Source organism: Chroicocephalus ridibundus, chromosome 5, assembly GCF_963924245.1.
Source record: "Chroicocephalus ridibundus chromosome 5, bChrRid1.1, whole genome shotgun sequence".
Taxonomy (NCBI): domain Eukaryota; kingdom Metazoa; phylum Chordata; class Aves; order Charadriiformes; family Laridae; genus Chroicocephalus; species Chroicocephalus ridibundus.
In genome coordinates this window covers 5,315,141-5,331,093 of record NC_086288.1, presented here as the reverse complement: position 1 = coordinate 5,331,093, position 15,953 = coordinate 5,315,141, and the positions used below count along the sequence as shown (strand labels likewise).

Below are 15,953 nucleotides of genomic sequence, written 5' to 3'. Positions count from 1 at the left end.
GCATCCCAGCATGCAAGGCCAGAAGCAAATTCAGTCTGCAAATACCCCATATTCACACAGATAATTTTATATAGCTACATATCGTGAAACCACCTGGGTAAAATTAGTGAAGTTCTCAAAGGAGCTGACGCTGTCTGCTTAGTAAGAAAATTGTTGGGGTTTTTACCTCTTATTTTGGAGCCACTTTGAGTAATTCAGGTGTTATGTATGTCAATCTCACACTGAAAATGCATTTATGTAATATAAAAGAGGTTTTTTTTCCCATCATAGCTGAGATTATTCATTAACTGTGCTAGGAAATACAGATTCAGGTGGGTCAACTTCAGGTATCTGAGCTTTGACACATTACTAAGATTTTTGAGAGGAATGGTATATAGCTCTCATCACATGCCCCTAATCCTATCTTCTATACAGAATTTGCATGGTCTGCTCAATATTTAAGAGATGTAAAGAATACGCATCTGATTCCATTGACTTTTGCTGCTGAAGTCTGTTAATATTAGTATTAACTTGGTATGATTGTAGAATTTTGTTATTTACTAAAGGAGCCAGCGCTAATTCTGAATTACCATAGACTTTTTTCATACCTCTTGTTTTTATGTCAAGACTGGAAACAAGCTATTATCTGCGCCCCCCACTCCTCCCTTTCTGTAGAGCTATGTCTTGCAGCTTGTAAAAAGTCCTTAAAGAGAGCAGTATTGTCTTTGAGAGATCTCCTTCCCTTCCTCCTTCTAAATGAAGACAATTCAGGACAGGGAGAATCCCCATAAATTATCAAAACGCTTTACTAAAAACAACAGGAGTTTTGTTTGGTGTTTCGGTTTTTAATCTGTCTAGCATCAGTTTTTGATTGATCCTTCAGAAGATTTATTCAGTAACAAAACCCACATCAAGGGACACAATTCTACTTTAGAAAGTTAAATCAATCAACGTAAATATTTACAAGAAGAAGGAAGCTTAATATGCCATTCATTTAAATACGTACCTCCCATATTTATAAAACATTACTTTTTTTTTTTTTTAAAAAAAAGGTTATGCTGACCAGCATGTGGCTTTATGTGAAGTTTTCCGGTTTATTACTAATAAATATTTTTATTGACAACCCGTTTCATATAGTTTTTAATAAATTGACTATTTTTTGTGTAGGAAGGAACACATGGCAGATGCAAAGCCAGGTACTGATCTCATGATTGCTTACGCTTGTTAGCAAAATTCAGTGAGTTCTCACATTTATCTGTATTGCTAAATACACAACTACTGTTGATTTTTTTTTAAGTGTTTCAACTGATTTTTGCAGGGGTTTGGTTTTGGTTTTTTTGGCATTTTGTTTTGGTTTTACTTGGTTTGGTTTTTTGTTGTTTTGTGTTTGTTTTTTTTTTTATTTTTACGCACTATTATTTTATCGACTAAACCCATTAACAACAATTAGCAGCATTTTGAAAGTGTTTCCCTTTATTTAGTGTGTGAATCAATACAACTTTTCTTTGAACAATGAACTAAGCTGCTGTAAGTACATTTGCACGGTTTTCATTTTCTTTAGCCATTTTCCTGAATAGATGCGCATCTGGGGTTGCAGAAACAAAAGTCAACACTCCACAGAAACTGTTCTTAATTTAGCTTCATTTCATGGAGCTATTTTCACAGCGGTTCCCACTCGACCTTGCACAGAGGTGAGATTAATGGCAGGCTGCAGAAAGCTATGATGCCAGAAACTGAATAACACGCCTTTTGATGGGAAGAACTGGGTTTTGACTTAGGTCTCAAACATGCACCATCTTGAGAAACTGTACCAAAAAAAAAAAAAAAAAGGAAAAAAGCATCTACCTACATCTTTGTATATCAGTTACTGGTTGGGCACAGTAAGTCCTCTAAAACATTACTCTGCGGAGTTCTTCTAAGCAGGGATCAATGCCTCCTGCAAGGCTCCATTGTTTAAGACGCAGAAACAAAGAAAATGAGACATTTGGGGGTTAGTAAAAATGGAGATCACCAAACTAGCTTCAAAATTGGAAGGCAACTGGTAAAAGGGGTGACAAGAACTGTAGTGATGAAAGGGAACGCTGAAGGGAAATCATTAAAGAAGTTCCTCCTGTATTGGTCTCAGAATCAGTCAAATTAAACTGTAAATAAACACTGGAATTTGCCAGACAAGATCCTCCCATGCAGACAAAGGTGATTAGTAATGCCACTCATAAGACCTCACCTGATTATTTTTTTTTTTAATCCCAGTCAATTGCAATCCCCCATTATAAACATCCACATACATATATATATATATATATAGAGAGAGAGAGAGAGAGAGAGGGGTATCTATCTATCTATATATCTCTACATATCTCTACACACACAAATTAGGTTAGAGCATAGGTAAGAATAGCCATCATAACAGACAGTATCATATACAAGGAAGCTAAAGGAAGATAGCTGTTAAAAAAAATAAATACTGGAAATAAGATCGTTCTTGATAAATCCACTGTTGAAAGATGACGAACTCACTGAAGGACAACCTAGGCACAAACACTGTCCATGAATAAATTTGGGCTGTCAATCAGTGCAGTAAAAGAGTGCAGTACAAAATTATCTTCAGTAAACAAAAAGACCTAAGCCTCTCGCTTCCCCAGTTGATTTTAAAGTAGAGCTGGAGTACTGAATGAGATTGTTTACTCTTGTTGAAGTACTCAGCTTCACCTTGGATGCACTTAATTTCCCATTTTTTCACCTAAGGCCAACCCCAGGTGACAGATGCCCAGATGTCCTCTCATCCTGTAGAAGAAGTCTGACAGTGGATAAATGGGATCTGAAAGTGGAAGGTATCAGTTTTAGCCAGGCTGAACCTGTTACATGAAACAGGAAAACCAAGAACAGACCACTGAACAAACAAACCAACCAACCTTAGTTAAATTTCATTTTGAGCATTGGTAAATGACCATTCCTACCACTGAAAACTATCTAAGCAAGAAGACAGTTGGGGACAGAGGGGAATCAACCCTATTTAAAGGGGAAGGAGGGCAATCGATCCTATTTAACAGGCAAAGGAGGTGTTTTTTTTCAAATATTGGGTACTTTAAGGAGCATGAACTTTGTTGAGATCTAACAATTTTGTGAGATTTATACAGCTGCAAGAATGTTCTATGACCAAAATAAAACTATTTCGAAAAATGCTGATGCAATGTTAAACCTCATGATTTTGAGAATAAAAAATATCCACCTATTATAGATTTGAAACGCATCTAATTCGTGAGTCCTTGTCCGCTTACTTCAGGTTTCCTAAAGCCATCTCTGAGTTATGCTGAGCTTACCACCGTTAGCGTGCAAGGCTAGCCGAGTCGTCCATCTGGTCCCCAAAACACCTGTAATATTAACACCCATCTCCTAGGAGGAGGGATGGACCACACACAGGGAACTTCTACTCTGGTAAAATTAATCTCATTAGTAAGCATGTTTTGATTAACATGGCATTGAAAGCAATTTATTACTTAATTTAGATAGATAAATCATGTTAACCACAAATAGAAATTTAAAGATGCCAATTCTTGCTCTCATTACAAGTAAAATTACTTTAGTTAATAGGTCTTTTAGCACAAAACATTTTCGTACGGCAAACAAGCTGGCTGGGTACACACAAGCTCTGCTGAATCTTTTTCTGCGCACGCGCACACACAAACACACACAGAGAATGCTACACCAGCAGCCTTTTTTTACTTCCTTTCCCCCAAAATGTAACAGCTATGAAAGATCATATAGTGCTATAGGCATAAAAAGAAGAGGCACACTGTGTTTTGGAAGCTCTTCCATCCAACACCAGTACACATCATCTTAAAAATTATACGCTTCTCCAGTATTAAAAGACTACTGGGAGGCTTTCACTGAAAAGAGTGAGTGACTAGAAATGTTTTCAACATGCTAAAATTTACTAAGTATAAATTAGGAATAGCAGCAAAAGCACCACGGAAAGATGCAGAAATTTGATGGAAACCCTTCCCGTCCATGCCTTTTGGGGTGGTGATACTAACAAGCCCTGAAAAAAAGGTTTTTTTTTTTTATGCCGTGAACAACAAGGCATTTAGTCCCATGAGCATATAACAATGCAATCCTAACCACAATTTCATAGCTGTCCATGCTGCCTAAAGCAAGCAAACACCAAGCAATCCACCTTACACCCGAGTTTCTTTCTTTTAATTTTAAAAGCAGTATACACAGTATAAAAAGCACCAAGGTGAGCTTTATATTTTCATAGCTATAGCGCTTCATAAATAACCAAAAAATGTAGTTTTTGAAGGTTGCTTTCTGTACTGAAAGTTACTTGCGTCTTGGAGACACTTAACATTTCTGAAATCTTTCTATAAAAAAGGTGGAAAACAAGTCATAAAGCGAGTTTTAATAACCTGCCCCAAGGGAAACTGAAGGTCATCTGCCCTACAGTACAAAATCCTCCCTGCAACTACCACAGCAACTGAACTCTGTCCATGTTACACGATGTTTTAACTGCACATACAACACATCTTCACTTACTGCAGGGTATGAATAAAATCAGCTAAATTAATAAGGTTTCACGAGAAACCTTTCATTTTGATGACTATTTATTCTAATGAGCAATAGCCCGTTAAAACCATTCCTACAAGAAGTCTCCCAAACCAAAACCATACCCAAGTGCTAGCTTGAAATCTGCTACGCAACACAAGTAACTTCAAGGCTTCCCTTGACTGATTAAATCACAAACCTATCTCTCCAAGAGGTTAAAATTTAAATGAAAGCTTAGGCTTGGCAAATCCCATCAGATTGTCAAATATGGATATTATGTAGGAACCCCATCTGTTCATGCAGCAACATGAATATGCAACGTGACTGTTGCTGCAACACTTGCATTCACAGTGCGGAAAATTTACAAGTAAGCAGTTCCTGACTATAATTAAATCAGGAACAAAGTTCTGAAAACACATGCAATAGATTGCTTGCCACGAATACGGGCTTCAAGGCTGTAAGTTTATTTTTCTCTTCCTCTCACGTGCTGAGATGATGAAACTTTACAGCAGAGGTGCGTTATCTTTTCCACTGACACGGAGGTTTGTCAAGGTACACCGTTCATTGTAACGCAGGGAAAGGAGGGCGAGTGGAAGATAGCTTTCTGCCACGTGACCCAGTGCATTGTCCATAATGCTGTACAAATCAATTAACAGTTTCCCAGGTAAGGAGAGCTGCCAGCTGGGGGCCAGAGGGTTGGACGAGTTGCTCTGAAGGGCTGTGGACTGCCTGCAGACTAGACACACAACAACCCTGAACTAACTGCACCATCCGGGTTTGATGTAGTCTTCAATATACTTTACCTCTGTCAAAATTCATGCACATACTCAATCCAGCAAACGTTCCGCTTCTGAAGTTTTTCATTCTGCGCATAATTACCCAAACCCATCTTTAGTCAGAGGTTAAATTCTACATCCAGTGGAATGTAGCCACAGTAGTGCTTTCCACTGATGCAGAAGTACACGGCACAGCTCGGATGGGGGGAGAGGCTGTCCAACTGACAACCCAATTGACTGATTTGGCTGGAACTGAGCAAAAGAAACTCCACGACCAGGCGTGAGCTTTTTCCACAAGCGTGCTCTACATTCAAGGTGAAAGTGACTGCCAAAGCATAAATTAATTCTGTTTTCATGGATGCCAGACAGTGCTCTTGGAAAGCATCACCAGGATGTTAGCTTGTTGCAGCAATGTAGAAAGTCTTGGTTAATGGTAAGAACAAATAAAAAAAAAAGTTTCATCTTGACCAGCAAACATCCACAGCATCACGCTTCCATTATTAAGTAAAGTCTACTTCGTTACTTTTTGAGAGGTTTGGGGGTTGTCTTTTAAATTAAGCCTGCACCTCCAAGCTTCCTGTGAGATACTTGCTGCTTACAAAAGGTCAGGAATTCACGTAATGGAAGCCACCTCAAATCACCAGGTAGGCAAAGCTCCTTTCTACCAAATACAACCAACCTAAACCAACAGTTCGTACACTTAGCTGTAATAGCTTGCTCAGCACATTAACTATCATTCTCTAGATTAAAAAAACCTAATTACAAAAAATAAATATATGCTGTAGCACAACTTATGCTTCTCAATTTCCACTAAAGAAGCCCTGGATTAGAATAAAAGCTTAATCAGGGATAAGATATATTTGCAAATTTGCATAAGTTCCCCTTCCCCGGCTCATGAGTATATTACTCTTGGCTATAGCTAGTGCTCCTACCCAGCGGCACCTATAGAAGCAACAGATTCAAGAGAAATTAAGTAACCTCTCAGTTCAGCAGAATATATCCAGCAGCTTCCAATCAGATGCAGTAGCCATTAACAGGGCTGCAAAGCTTTAAAACGAGTTTTCTAATTCAAACAGCTGAAACTCAATACACATTTCAGAACAAGCTGACAACAATCCAGAAAATGACCCTGGATAACAGCACAACTGGCCCCCCAGAAGAAAATACTAAAACCATGTCGCACACAAGTTCTCCGTTCCCTCTGATACCACACACAAGACATTTCTCATAATACAAGGATTAAACAGAGGAGGAGTTTGTACAAACATGCACACAGAGATACACACAGAGCTCAACACACACAAGGAAAAAACAGACAGATTGGATTTCTGTGCCTCTCCAAAACATAGCAGATGTTCCTTCAAATTCAAGGCACAATTATTTTTATTAAGGAATTAAACAAGAGGAACTACCGCCTTTAAATTAGGGGATTGATCTCTATTAACCTTTTTCAAGGAACAGAGGAAGTTATATTTCTCACATCATCTTTTAAAAATCCCCATAATATCCTTACAAAGCATATGATAAATGTGCAATAAATGTATATGAAGGAGGAAGCTGGACCCTGACATATGAAACACCCTGGCCTACATTTCTCCGGAGGTCAAATGAAGGACAGATGCATGAAAAGCACTGTTTTGGCAGTATTTACATTTGTAAAGCAAAATATTTAGCTCACTTTTATTTCAATCTCTCAGATCAGACACTTCCCCATTAAATTAAAAAAAAAATAAATAAAAAATGCAGCCTTCTCCTATCTTCCAAGCAATAGTCAAAACATTCACCATCAAAAAAAACCAACAACCAAATCCAAACAAAAACAAACCCCAAAACCCAAACCTTGGAATCATAAAAGTGTAAATGAAAGAAGCAGAGATGACTTCACATACCACTAGCCCTAACGAGAGAAAGTGAATAAATAATTTTTAGTATTTTGACAAATACATATCTACATATGGTAAGACTTTCAGATTATAATACTTTTTTTTTTTTTTGTTCGATTTGAAGACTAAGAGAGCTTTTTGAAATTAGGTGCAGAACTAACCCTCAGATATTCTGTCTCAGTTCTTCCAGGAACAAGCGTATTTCTATCTCGCTGTCAATGAGGACAGATGCAAGCCACTTAAATATATAAAACAATGTTTTCTATGTAGAGCATTATGAACATCAGGCAGAAACAATAATGGTTAAGTGTTTACCACTTCGGCTACAATAAAGATTAAGTGTTTACCATTGTGCTTATTTCCTTGTTTTCATATTTGAACAAAAAGCTTTCATTTGGAAGTACGATTTGGTCATAAGCAGTAAAACATTAGCAGGGAACACAACTTGTCTCAGACCAGGAGGAGACCACCACATCCATATTTCAGTACCAGAACGCAGATACGGAAGCCGAGTAAAGGTATTCAGTTCGCATTTCCCCCTGTGTCTGGTTCTCCCTTCTCTCCCAACAGAAGCAATTCCGAAAGCAGAGCTGTTCAGATGTGCGGTTAAGTCTTTAATTTGCGGTTAAGTGAACACACAAATTAAAAGCGCACATTAGTGCCAGAATTCGCACCTTCTGACAGAAAATGGCAGGAAAGGGGTAGCCAAATAAGTCCCCAAGAATCCCTTTGTTGTTAACATTTCAGCGGCAGAGATCTGAAAGCAGAGAAGGGACCCAGGCCAAAGTAGCAAAACCACTGAAACACAATGAGAAGCTTCCGAGGGACATATGCATTCAACTGCTTCATAATTTTAGGCATGCTCAATAACCTTGGAGTTTGGACAGAAAAATGTCTCTTCTGTACTTCCCCCACCCTTGAGCTTGGTCAAACTGAGATGACAGACGCTGCCAACCACTTTTTCATTCTCCATGCCTTCCCTGAGTTATCTTACATACCAGATTTGGGGCATGTGTCCATTGAAATAAACGGCTACGCTTCCACAAGCTCCAACTTTCAGTTCAGAGTATCACTTCGAACTACGAAGCTACACGTCAAGGACATTTTTCTGAAACACGTGACAAGAACAGCAGCAGAGTATACTAGAATTCCTTTTCCTCCATCCTCCATGTAGAAATATGTTAAAATACGCACTACAATTTTAAGTTTTTTAGTACATACCTCCCACTAAGAACACCAGCAACAAGCTTTAATGATAACAAGAGGAATACATGTATCTTCAAGTTCTGATGTAATTTGTTTAAGGCCCATCCACATATAAACTACACAGAGAATCTCCTTTCATAAGAGCAACAAGAGTCACAATGGAGAGAGAAAATAAGTCCTTTGCAAAGGAAAACAGAAGTGGCGTCATCAAAATTGTATCATATTTGCTATGGATAATTTAACTATGAACTGCCAGGAAAATTCATTTCAAATCTAGTTTAATCCGTTAGAATAAATTGCTACCAACCAACACTCATTACAATGAGTTTCAAAGTCCCCATTCTCAATGGTATTTGAAAGCTCTTCAGATTTTCACTAAAAATAAAATACAACAACAGCTCCAAACCTTCAAAACAGAACACCTAACCAAAAATCTGATTTTTCAAATTTTTTTTTAAATAACACTCTCATGAGTGCTCTCTACTACTCTGAGCTTTCTGAATGACTCAATTTTAACAGATAGCACCAACAGCCTGCTAATTATGGTAATTTGCAATTGAAACAAATACTTGCAGATAAATATGCAAACGTATCCAACGTTAAATCGCAACATCTATGTCAAACTGAAAAGCATGCCATGACTTAAGCTGAAGGACAGGAAGAGCGCACACATTGTAAAAAAGGGCAACCGCATGTTCGCAGGTCAGCCTTCTTCCATACTACAGAAAAACATTTTTAAAAACATTCTTAACACGTGGTGGAAGGCAAACATACTGCTTCTGGGCAGGTAATTAACCTGAGAAACTGACTGGAGAAAGATAATGAAGAAAATAGGTAAGCCTCAAGCTTAACTCTTGTCCTCACAAAGACAATATCTGCTTCACTGGCAAACAAATGTCCTCAAGGATAGTACTCTATGCATGGGAATAATTTAAGGTGTACATAATAACAGATAGTAGCATTAAAATACATGTGTTATAATAAACTCGCACAGGTAAATGTGTGCTTCAGAGATTAAGATCTTCAGCTAGATTAGGAAGAATTATCTTCTCCTCCCATGGCACGCAGGAAGCCTTATTACAGCTTGCCTTCCTGTAAAACATCTGGCAGAGGCTGACAGAGCCTACCTGACTAAATGAAATGCTGGTTCAGTGACACAACAAAAATGTTCACCTCTGCATCATGAAAAACTACGCTGAAAAATGCCAGCCACCCTGTATGCTTCACATTCCATTCATCTCCCTAATGTATTTTAAATCGCTTCAAGGATCATGAGGTGCTCCACTTGGACAGATTTAGACACAGAAAAACCTCTTCCCACAGTAGGATTGCTCAATACTGCCGCTGAAATGTTGTTCCAAAAGGGTGGGGTTCCCAGCCTCCTCACCCATCAGAGCTTGTTGCGGGGAAGAGCAATCAGTCCAGTCGCCTCTGGCTGTGCAGTCACAAGCTCGTAGGAGACACTCTTTTCCTTGAAGAATAGTAAGACGCTGATAAAGATTTGGGATATTTCCTGCTAAGAGGGAAGATAAATACCCAGTGAAGCCTTCAAGGCTTAAAACTCAAAAGCTCACTGAAGCTAATGGAACGGCTGGTCCCCGAAAGCTCACGAGAGCTTTTCCACAAAGAAGCAATAACCTCCAGCTGATTCTTACATTACTCTTAATAATATGTATGCTCGTAAACACAGGTTCGTGTTTCTGCTGCAGCAATCTAAGGGCTGGGAGAGGTGTGCCTAGGCAGTATTTACAAAAGCACCCTAGAAAAGAAAACGGACTGGAACATCCTCTTCCTCTCATAGATGCCATCAAATTGCCATCAAAGGCACCGTGATTTTGGCCAGTACAGAGAAAAAGTCACTGGCAAAAATAACACCCAATGAAAATACATTAGTAATTGATCTTTTCAAGTATGATCACAGAGGCAAACACTTGTCTAATTCTTTTTTTTTTTTTTTTAAAAAAACAGAAAACGACGTCCAAACCTGTTAAGAAAATGGCATCTGTTTATATGAAATCAATCTGGATCAAAGCCACAAGACTCTCAAAAGAAAAGATAAAAGATGTACAGATAATGACAAAAAGAAAAAGATGATTTCTTAATTATTTGGTATTTGGAACAGACAAGGAAAAGTAAAGTCACCTCACAGAAGTTCACTTTTATCTACATTGCTTTCAACTCAAGAAAAACAACACAGAGAAGCCCAAACCAGCACACTTCAGAGACCGAGTAATAAGAAAATCCCAACAACTTCATCAGATGAAACAATACAGACCCCAGAACCAGAAAACATACATTCTTTACTTTATTCTTAGTTTTCTGCATGCTTGTTCACTGTTGCACTTAATTTTAGAGATCTATGTTATGTACCTATTTTTTTCCCTTTTCAAAAATCAGCAGCATAATCAAATTGGGCAAGCTTGTCTGGAACATATTTTATTGATGCAAAACTAGCTGTTGATTTTCAATAGCAATTTAATACTTAAACTCATTTAGTAAACGTGAAGTCAAAGCTCAGAACCTTTTAAAAGCAGCTTAAGACTACTTTAAGAAGAGAAGAGGTGTTATTCAAATAAGCAGAAGTTTTTTTGCTACACCAAAAGAGATTGAAATTGCAAGAATTTATTATTTCTATTACTAAAATCAGAAAAACATGGAATTGGAATTTCCACATAAAGTCAAATACTTAAAATCATAATCTTTAAGTGTTTTTATTACATTTCGGACTGCCATTTGTAAATGAGAGCATAGCAGAAAAAAAAAAACCTGATCATCAACTTAAAGGCACAAAGGTTACTTCTCCCACAACACGGTCCTTGCCCTTCCAAATTAAAACCAAAGCTCATGCCTCTGCACAGATACAATTAGTTTGAAATTTCCCAGTAACTAGACAAGGAAAGAGATGAGAACACACCTTCACCAGCGTTAGTCTGTGATCAGATCAGTTCCTCAGTTTAGAGGTACTAAAGTAAGGATTCAGATAAACCTCCAAGAGCGTTTAGGGCTGAGGTGAAGGAACGATGGGGAGACAAGTATTGTTACGACTGGGCTGAAGCCAGTTAAATGACTTCTAATTTCAAAGCTACCTTAAGGAAGTTTTATTTAGTCTTGACTGCTCCTTCTTATATATTGAAACTGCTCCTCTTCGATCTTGCAAGCAAGGCATCCCAAATAAAGTGCTGTGCTTAAAAGACAAGGGATACACATTTACAAGACAAGAACCCCTTAAATCTGTGCACAGATGAGGCTGACTCAATAAACAGTCCTTTAAATTTACATCATAATTGGTATTTCAAGTACAAAACACAAGAGTGAACTGCCACCTCATCATAAAGCGTTCAGGTGTGAGCAGAATGAAACGTACAATTTAGGTTTGAAAAACAGTATCTTAGTTATAAGCTGTATACCTATTATCAGCCAGGAGAACGTATCACGCTTTGAGGCTCTTTAATGTTTAGTTTTTGCACCACAAGTGCAATTAAAGCACACCTTTCTGCAATTAAAGAATTGCCTAATAAGAATCTGAAGATTTCTCCAAGAAGCTTGCTCTGAAAAAACTGTTTAGTAGATTTCAAAAAGCTAAAAGCCAAAACAACCACCACAAAATAACAACCAAGCCAACAAAAAACCCTCAAAAACCCCTCCAGGATCTCTGAAAACAGAGATGGAAACACATTCCCTGCATTCACGGACATGGCATCACACGTGTTCTGATAAGAAAGGATACTTCACGGTCCAGCTTTGAAGTGTAACCCCTTCCTTTATGGGCTTATGTGCTAAACCTGTATAAAACACTCTGTGTGAATCTTGCCTCATCCCATCATCCCAGCCAAATTCTCCCAAATATGGTTCCACTCATTAATGGAGCAACTCGGCCCTGCATGAACAGTCAGAGAAATACGAAAATTAAAGCTTGAAATATAGCATGTTCCAAATGATGACTTCTAAGGAATACAACATTTTTATTAATTTAGCCTAGCATTTAAAGATCTATCCCATCATACATACAACCCATGCCATGTAAGTCACCTGATGGTGATCTTGCTACAGCTTCTCACATTGGAAGATACGCAAGATTTATGAAATCACACAGAATGTGGCGGTTTATTTTAAGCATCAAAATTCAACAGATCACATTATGGTGCTACCAAAAGAAAAAAGGAAGATCTGTTTTAAGCAAACTTGTGAAAATATTTTATCTCAAGTATTATCGTCTTCTCAAACTCTCTCCCTTTAAATCCGTAACTCCACAAAGGTGTACTTTAAATTTAAGTACCTTTTGAAAGATACAGAAAAGCAAATCTTGCAGCAAAAGTATGGAGACTAAAATTCAGCAAGAAGGTAAGAAGTAAATTTTCACACGACTTTCATCAGCTGAACATAAAAGCGTTGACACGATGTTGAAAGACCTTTATCCGAGAGCAGCAGGCTACCAGAACATGCCACAATGTCATATGTAATATTTTCTGTTTAAATTTAATGAATTAATTCCAACTGCTGTTTACCTGCAGTGATTCCTTCGCTTCACAAGCAAACCAGGCCATAAACAGGTTTACACTCTCATACTGTTTGCTTATTCACCTCCATGCTATTTACCACATCAGAAATTCATATCAAAACACAGATAACGTTAACGGAGAACAATCCGTAATCCCCGACATCCTAGCAGCGGCACTCTGACTTGGATTTAACAAGCAATTGACATATCGCCATTAAGGCTTGCTTTGGACAACAGTAACCCACAGCATGTGTATATTTACCTCAAATGTATCCTAAAGACCTATCCACTGATACCGAAAATAGCCAGAAAATATACGAATCACACAAAAAGTATAAACAAGCTGTAGAGCAGGTATTAAGGTTGGGTTATGACAGGAAAACACTCTTCACTCAATGAGAATGACTTACTTCGCAAATGGTTAGTTCGTAAAACGATAATTTTCTTTAACGTGATTTTTTCTTCTCATAACAAAGTTTAGCATGAGGTAGAAGTACACTTTTTCCTCATGCATGCACAGCCAGATACGCCTTGATGTTCACGTTTAAATATAACGGCAACAGAGAATTCACTAAAGCTATAGTATTTAAAATAAAAGGTATGATGGAAACTTATTATTTCCCAACCTTCCCCCCCCCCCGAAAAAAAAAGTCGTCTTGCAAAATGCAATTCACAAAAAGGAAGGGGCTGCATCGTGTTAAATTGTTTTGAGCATTTGTACACCTTTTCTTGAAACGCCTTACGGCAACCTCAGACCTCCACGCAACCAATCCATGACACATTTAACATAGGAAGAAAAAAAAAAGCACCAAGGAAATAATAAAATAAATTAAAAAAACGAAAATGATGGAAATAATAATAATAAAAAAAATCATTTAGCTATTTTTATCATTTACTTTAACGCTTACCACAAGAATGTGAAAAACGGGGAGGAGGTACCATGCACACCAGGTTAAAATATACCCACCCCTAGCCGAAAGCTTTTTGGTGTTGATGATTTTGGCCGCGTACTCCTGTCCTGTGGTGATCTTCATACACCGCCTCACCACGGAGAACGCCCCTCTGCAAACCCAGAAGGGGACAAAGTGTCAGCCCCACCGAAACGCTGCCATCACCGGCCTTCTAACGGGGGGGGGGTTTTGTCAGAGGTGTGATGCCGACAGAATTCCCCCCCCCCCCAAAAAAAAAAAAAAAGGGATTCCCCCCCCCACCCAGAGGGACGGCCACTATTTTATTTTATTCACCAAAAGACTAACTCTGATCAGGAGCGCCGGTACAAGCCGTATGGCCGACCCCATCCCCGCCGGCTACCGGGCGGAGGGAGGGCACGCTGGCGCACACACCCCCCCCACACACCCCGCGGGGACACCGCGTGTGCGTGTACCCCCGCGGGGACACCGGGCCACCGACATGGCGATGGGGGCCCCGGCCCCGCGCCGCCTCCCGCCCCGCCGCGAGGGGGCGCCACGCCCCAACGGCCCCCTCACGACCGAGCTCCCCCTCAACGGCCCCTCACGGCTAGTTCCCCCCGCTACTGCCAGCGGCCAGACTGAAAAAAAAAAAAAAATAATAAAAAATATAATAAATAACCATATGGCCGAGGGCAGCTCCCCGGGGCCGTACATACCCCGGGGGTGAAGGAAAAGGCGGGCGCGGAGCCCGCTCCCCCCCCCCCCCGCCCATAACGCCCCGGTGTGTGGGGCTGGAGACATGGCGCCGTCGTCTGCCCCCACCCCGCCGCCGGTGGGAGCGGGGCTTCCAGCACCGGTAAGACTCAGGCACCGAGCCCTCAACAACCAACCGCGCCTTCCCCTCCCACCCCCGGCTCCCCAACCGCGCTCCGGCGGGCTCCGTCCTTACTTCCCGAGCTCCTCGAAGAGCTGGTACTCGTCGGTGAAGCGGGTGCAGGTGGCGGTTGAGGCCATCATGAGGGCGGGCGGCCGCCGGTACCTCCGGCGGCCAGGGACGGCGAGGCGGCGGAGGGCGGCGGGGCTGTGAGGCGAGGCGAGGCGAGGCGAGAGGCGAGGCTCCGCGCCGGCTTCTCCTCCTCCTCCTGCCGTGACGGGGCTGCCTCCGCGCCCTCCTCCGGTCTTCCCCCGCCCTTGAGGGAGACAGATCAATAAATAATAACCGTGTCTCTCCCTCTCTCTCCCCCTCACAAGCCCGCCGGGGGAGGCGGCACCGAAAAGGAAAGCAAAACCGGGGCGGGGGGCCAAGGGCTGCCTCCGCCTTCCGCTCCCGCTCCTCCCCGGGGGCCGCCGCCGCCTCAGCCCCGTCTCCCGGTGCCGTGCCTCCCCCTAGCGACCTCCCTCCCTCCCTCCCTCCCGCCCGCCCCGTCGGGGAACGCTGTGGGGCGGAGGCGGGGGGTGACTCTCACACTACGGACGGGGGAACCCACCGGGAGCCAGGGAGGGAGGAAGGAGGAGAAGGAAAGGACCGGACCCCCCCCCCCCCCCCGCCCTCTCCGCCGGGGCTCCCCACCGGGACGGGCAGCGCTGGCGCCCCCTCGCAAACGGATGCACCTGCGCCCCGTTCCCCGGAGACCGCCTGACGTCATAAACCGCCGGGCCCCGCCCCAGCACTGTGGCGTCACGGCGGGCGGGGGGGGGGTGTGTGTGTGTGTGTGCTACGGGGACGGGGGGGGGGGGGGGGCACAGCGCGTGCGCCGGCGGAGGCGGGGGGGGCGATGGCGACGTCACGGGGAGGTCGTGCCGAGGGACGCCCCGTGTGCCCGCAGCCCCCCGGCTCCTTTTCTGCCCCCCAACGTCCCCCAAAACGCGGCTGTGACGACACAAGGTGACGGCGAGCGGCTGCCTCCGCCCCCTGCCCTCACGCTCCCTCCTGGCCCTGGCCCTCGCCCCCCCCCAAAAGGTTTTCCCGGTTAAAATAGCGCGTAATTGCGTCATCGATGAGCGCAACTGGGCACAAAGGGGCGGGGGGGGGGGGGGAGTGTCAGCTGGCCGTCTGAATTGCATCGAAATTCAGGTCATTTTGCTCTAAATGGGTTAAATTTGGAAGGTCTTGGGATTGTTTTAACGCTTGTGAGAGCAAAAACTAAAAATGCTGTGG

The 15,953-nt window shown here is 41.8% G+C and overlaps 1 protein-coding gene across 35 annotated transcripts in view; it reads right to left on the bottom strand.

The window, feature by feature from the left end:
• CAMK2D (calcium/calmodulin dependent protein kinase II delta) overlaps positions 1 to 15,510 on the bottom strand; it is a 159,724-nt gene extending 144,214 nt beyond the window's left edge. For 16 of the 35 annotated variants that reach the window (XM_063336325.1, XM_063336339.1, XM_063336346.1 and 13 more), the window contains exons 1-2: positions 14,745 to 15,171; positions 13,852 to 13,946 (exon numbers count right to left, since the gene is read on the bottom strand). In XM_063336325.1, the coding sequence (XP_063192395.1) occupies positions 13,852 to 13,946; positions 14,745 to 14,812 (163 nt within the window). In that variant the 5' untranslated portion in view covers positions 14,813 to 15,171. Of the gene's footprint in view, positions 1 to 13,851; positions 13,947 to 14,744; positions 15,175 to 15,365 lie in introns of those variants that run through there. The other 19 variants (XM_063336328.1, XM_063336321.1, XM_063336326.1 and 16 more) reach the window with 5 other exon arrangements.
• Positions 15,511 to 15,953: the final 443 nt, after the last annotated feature.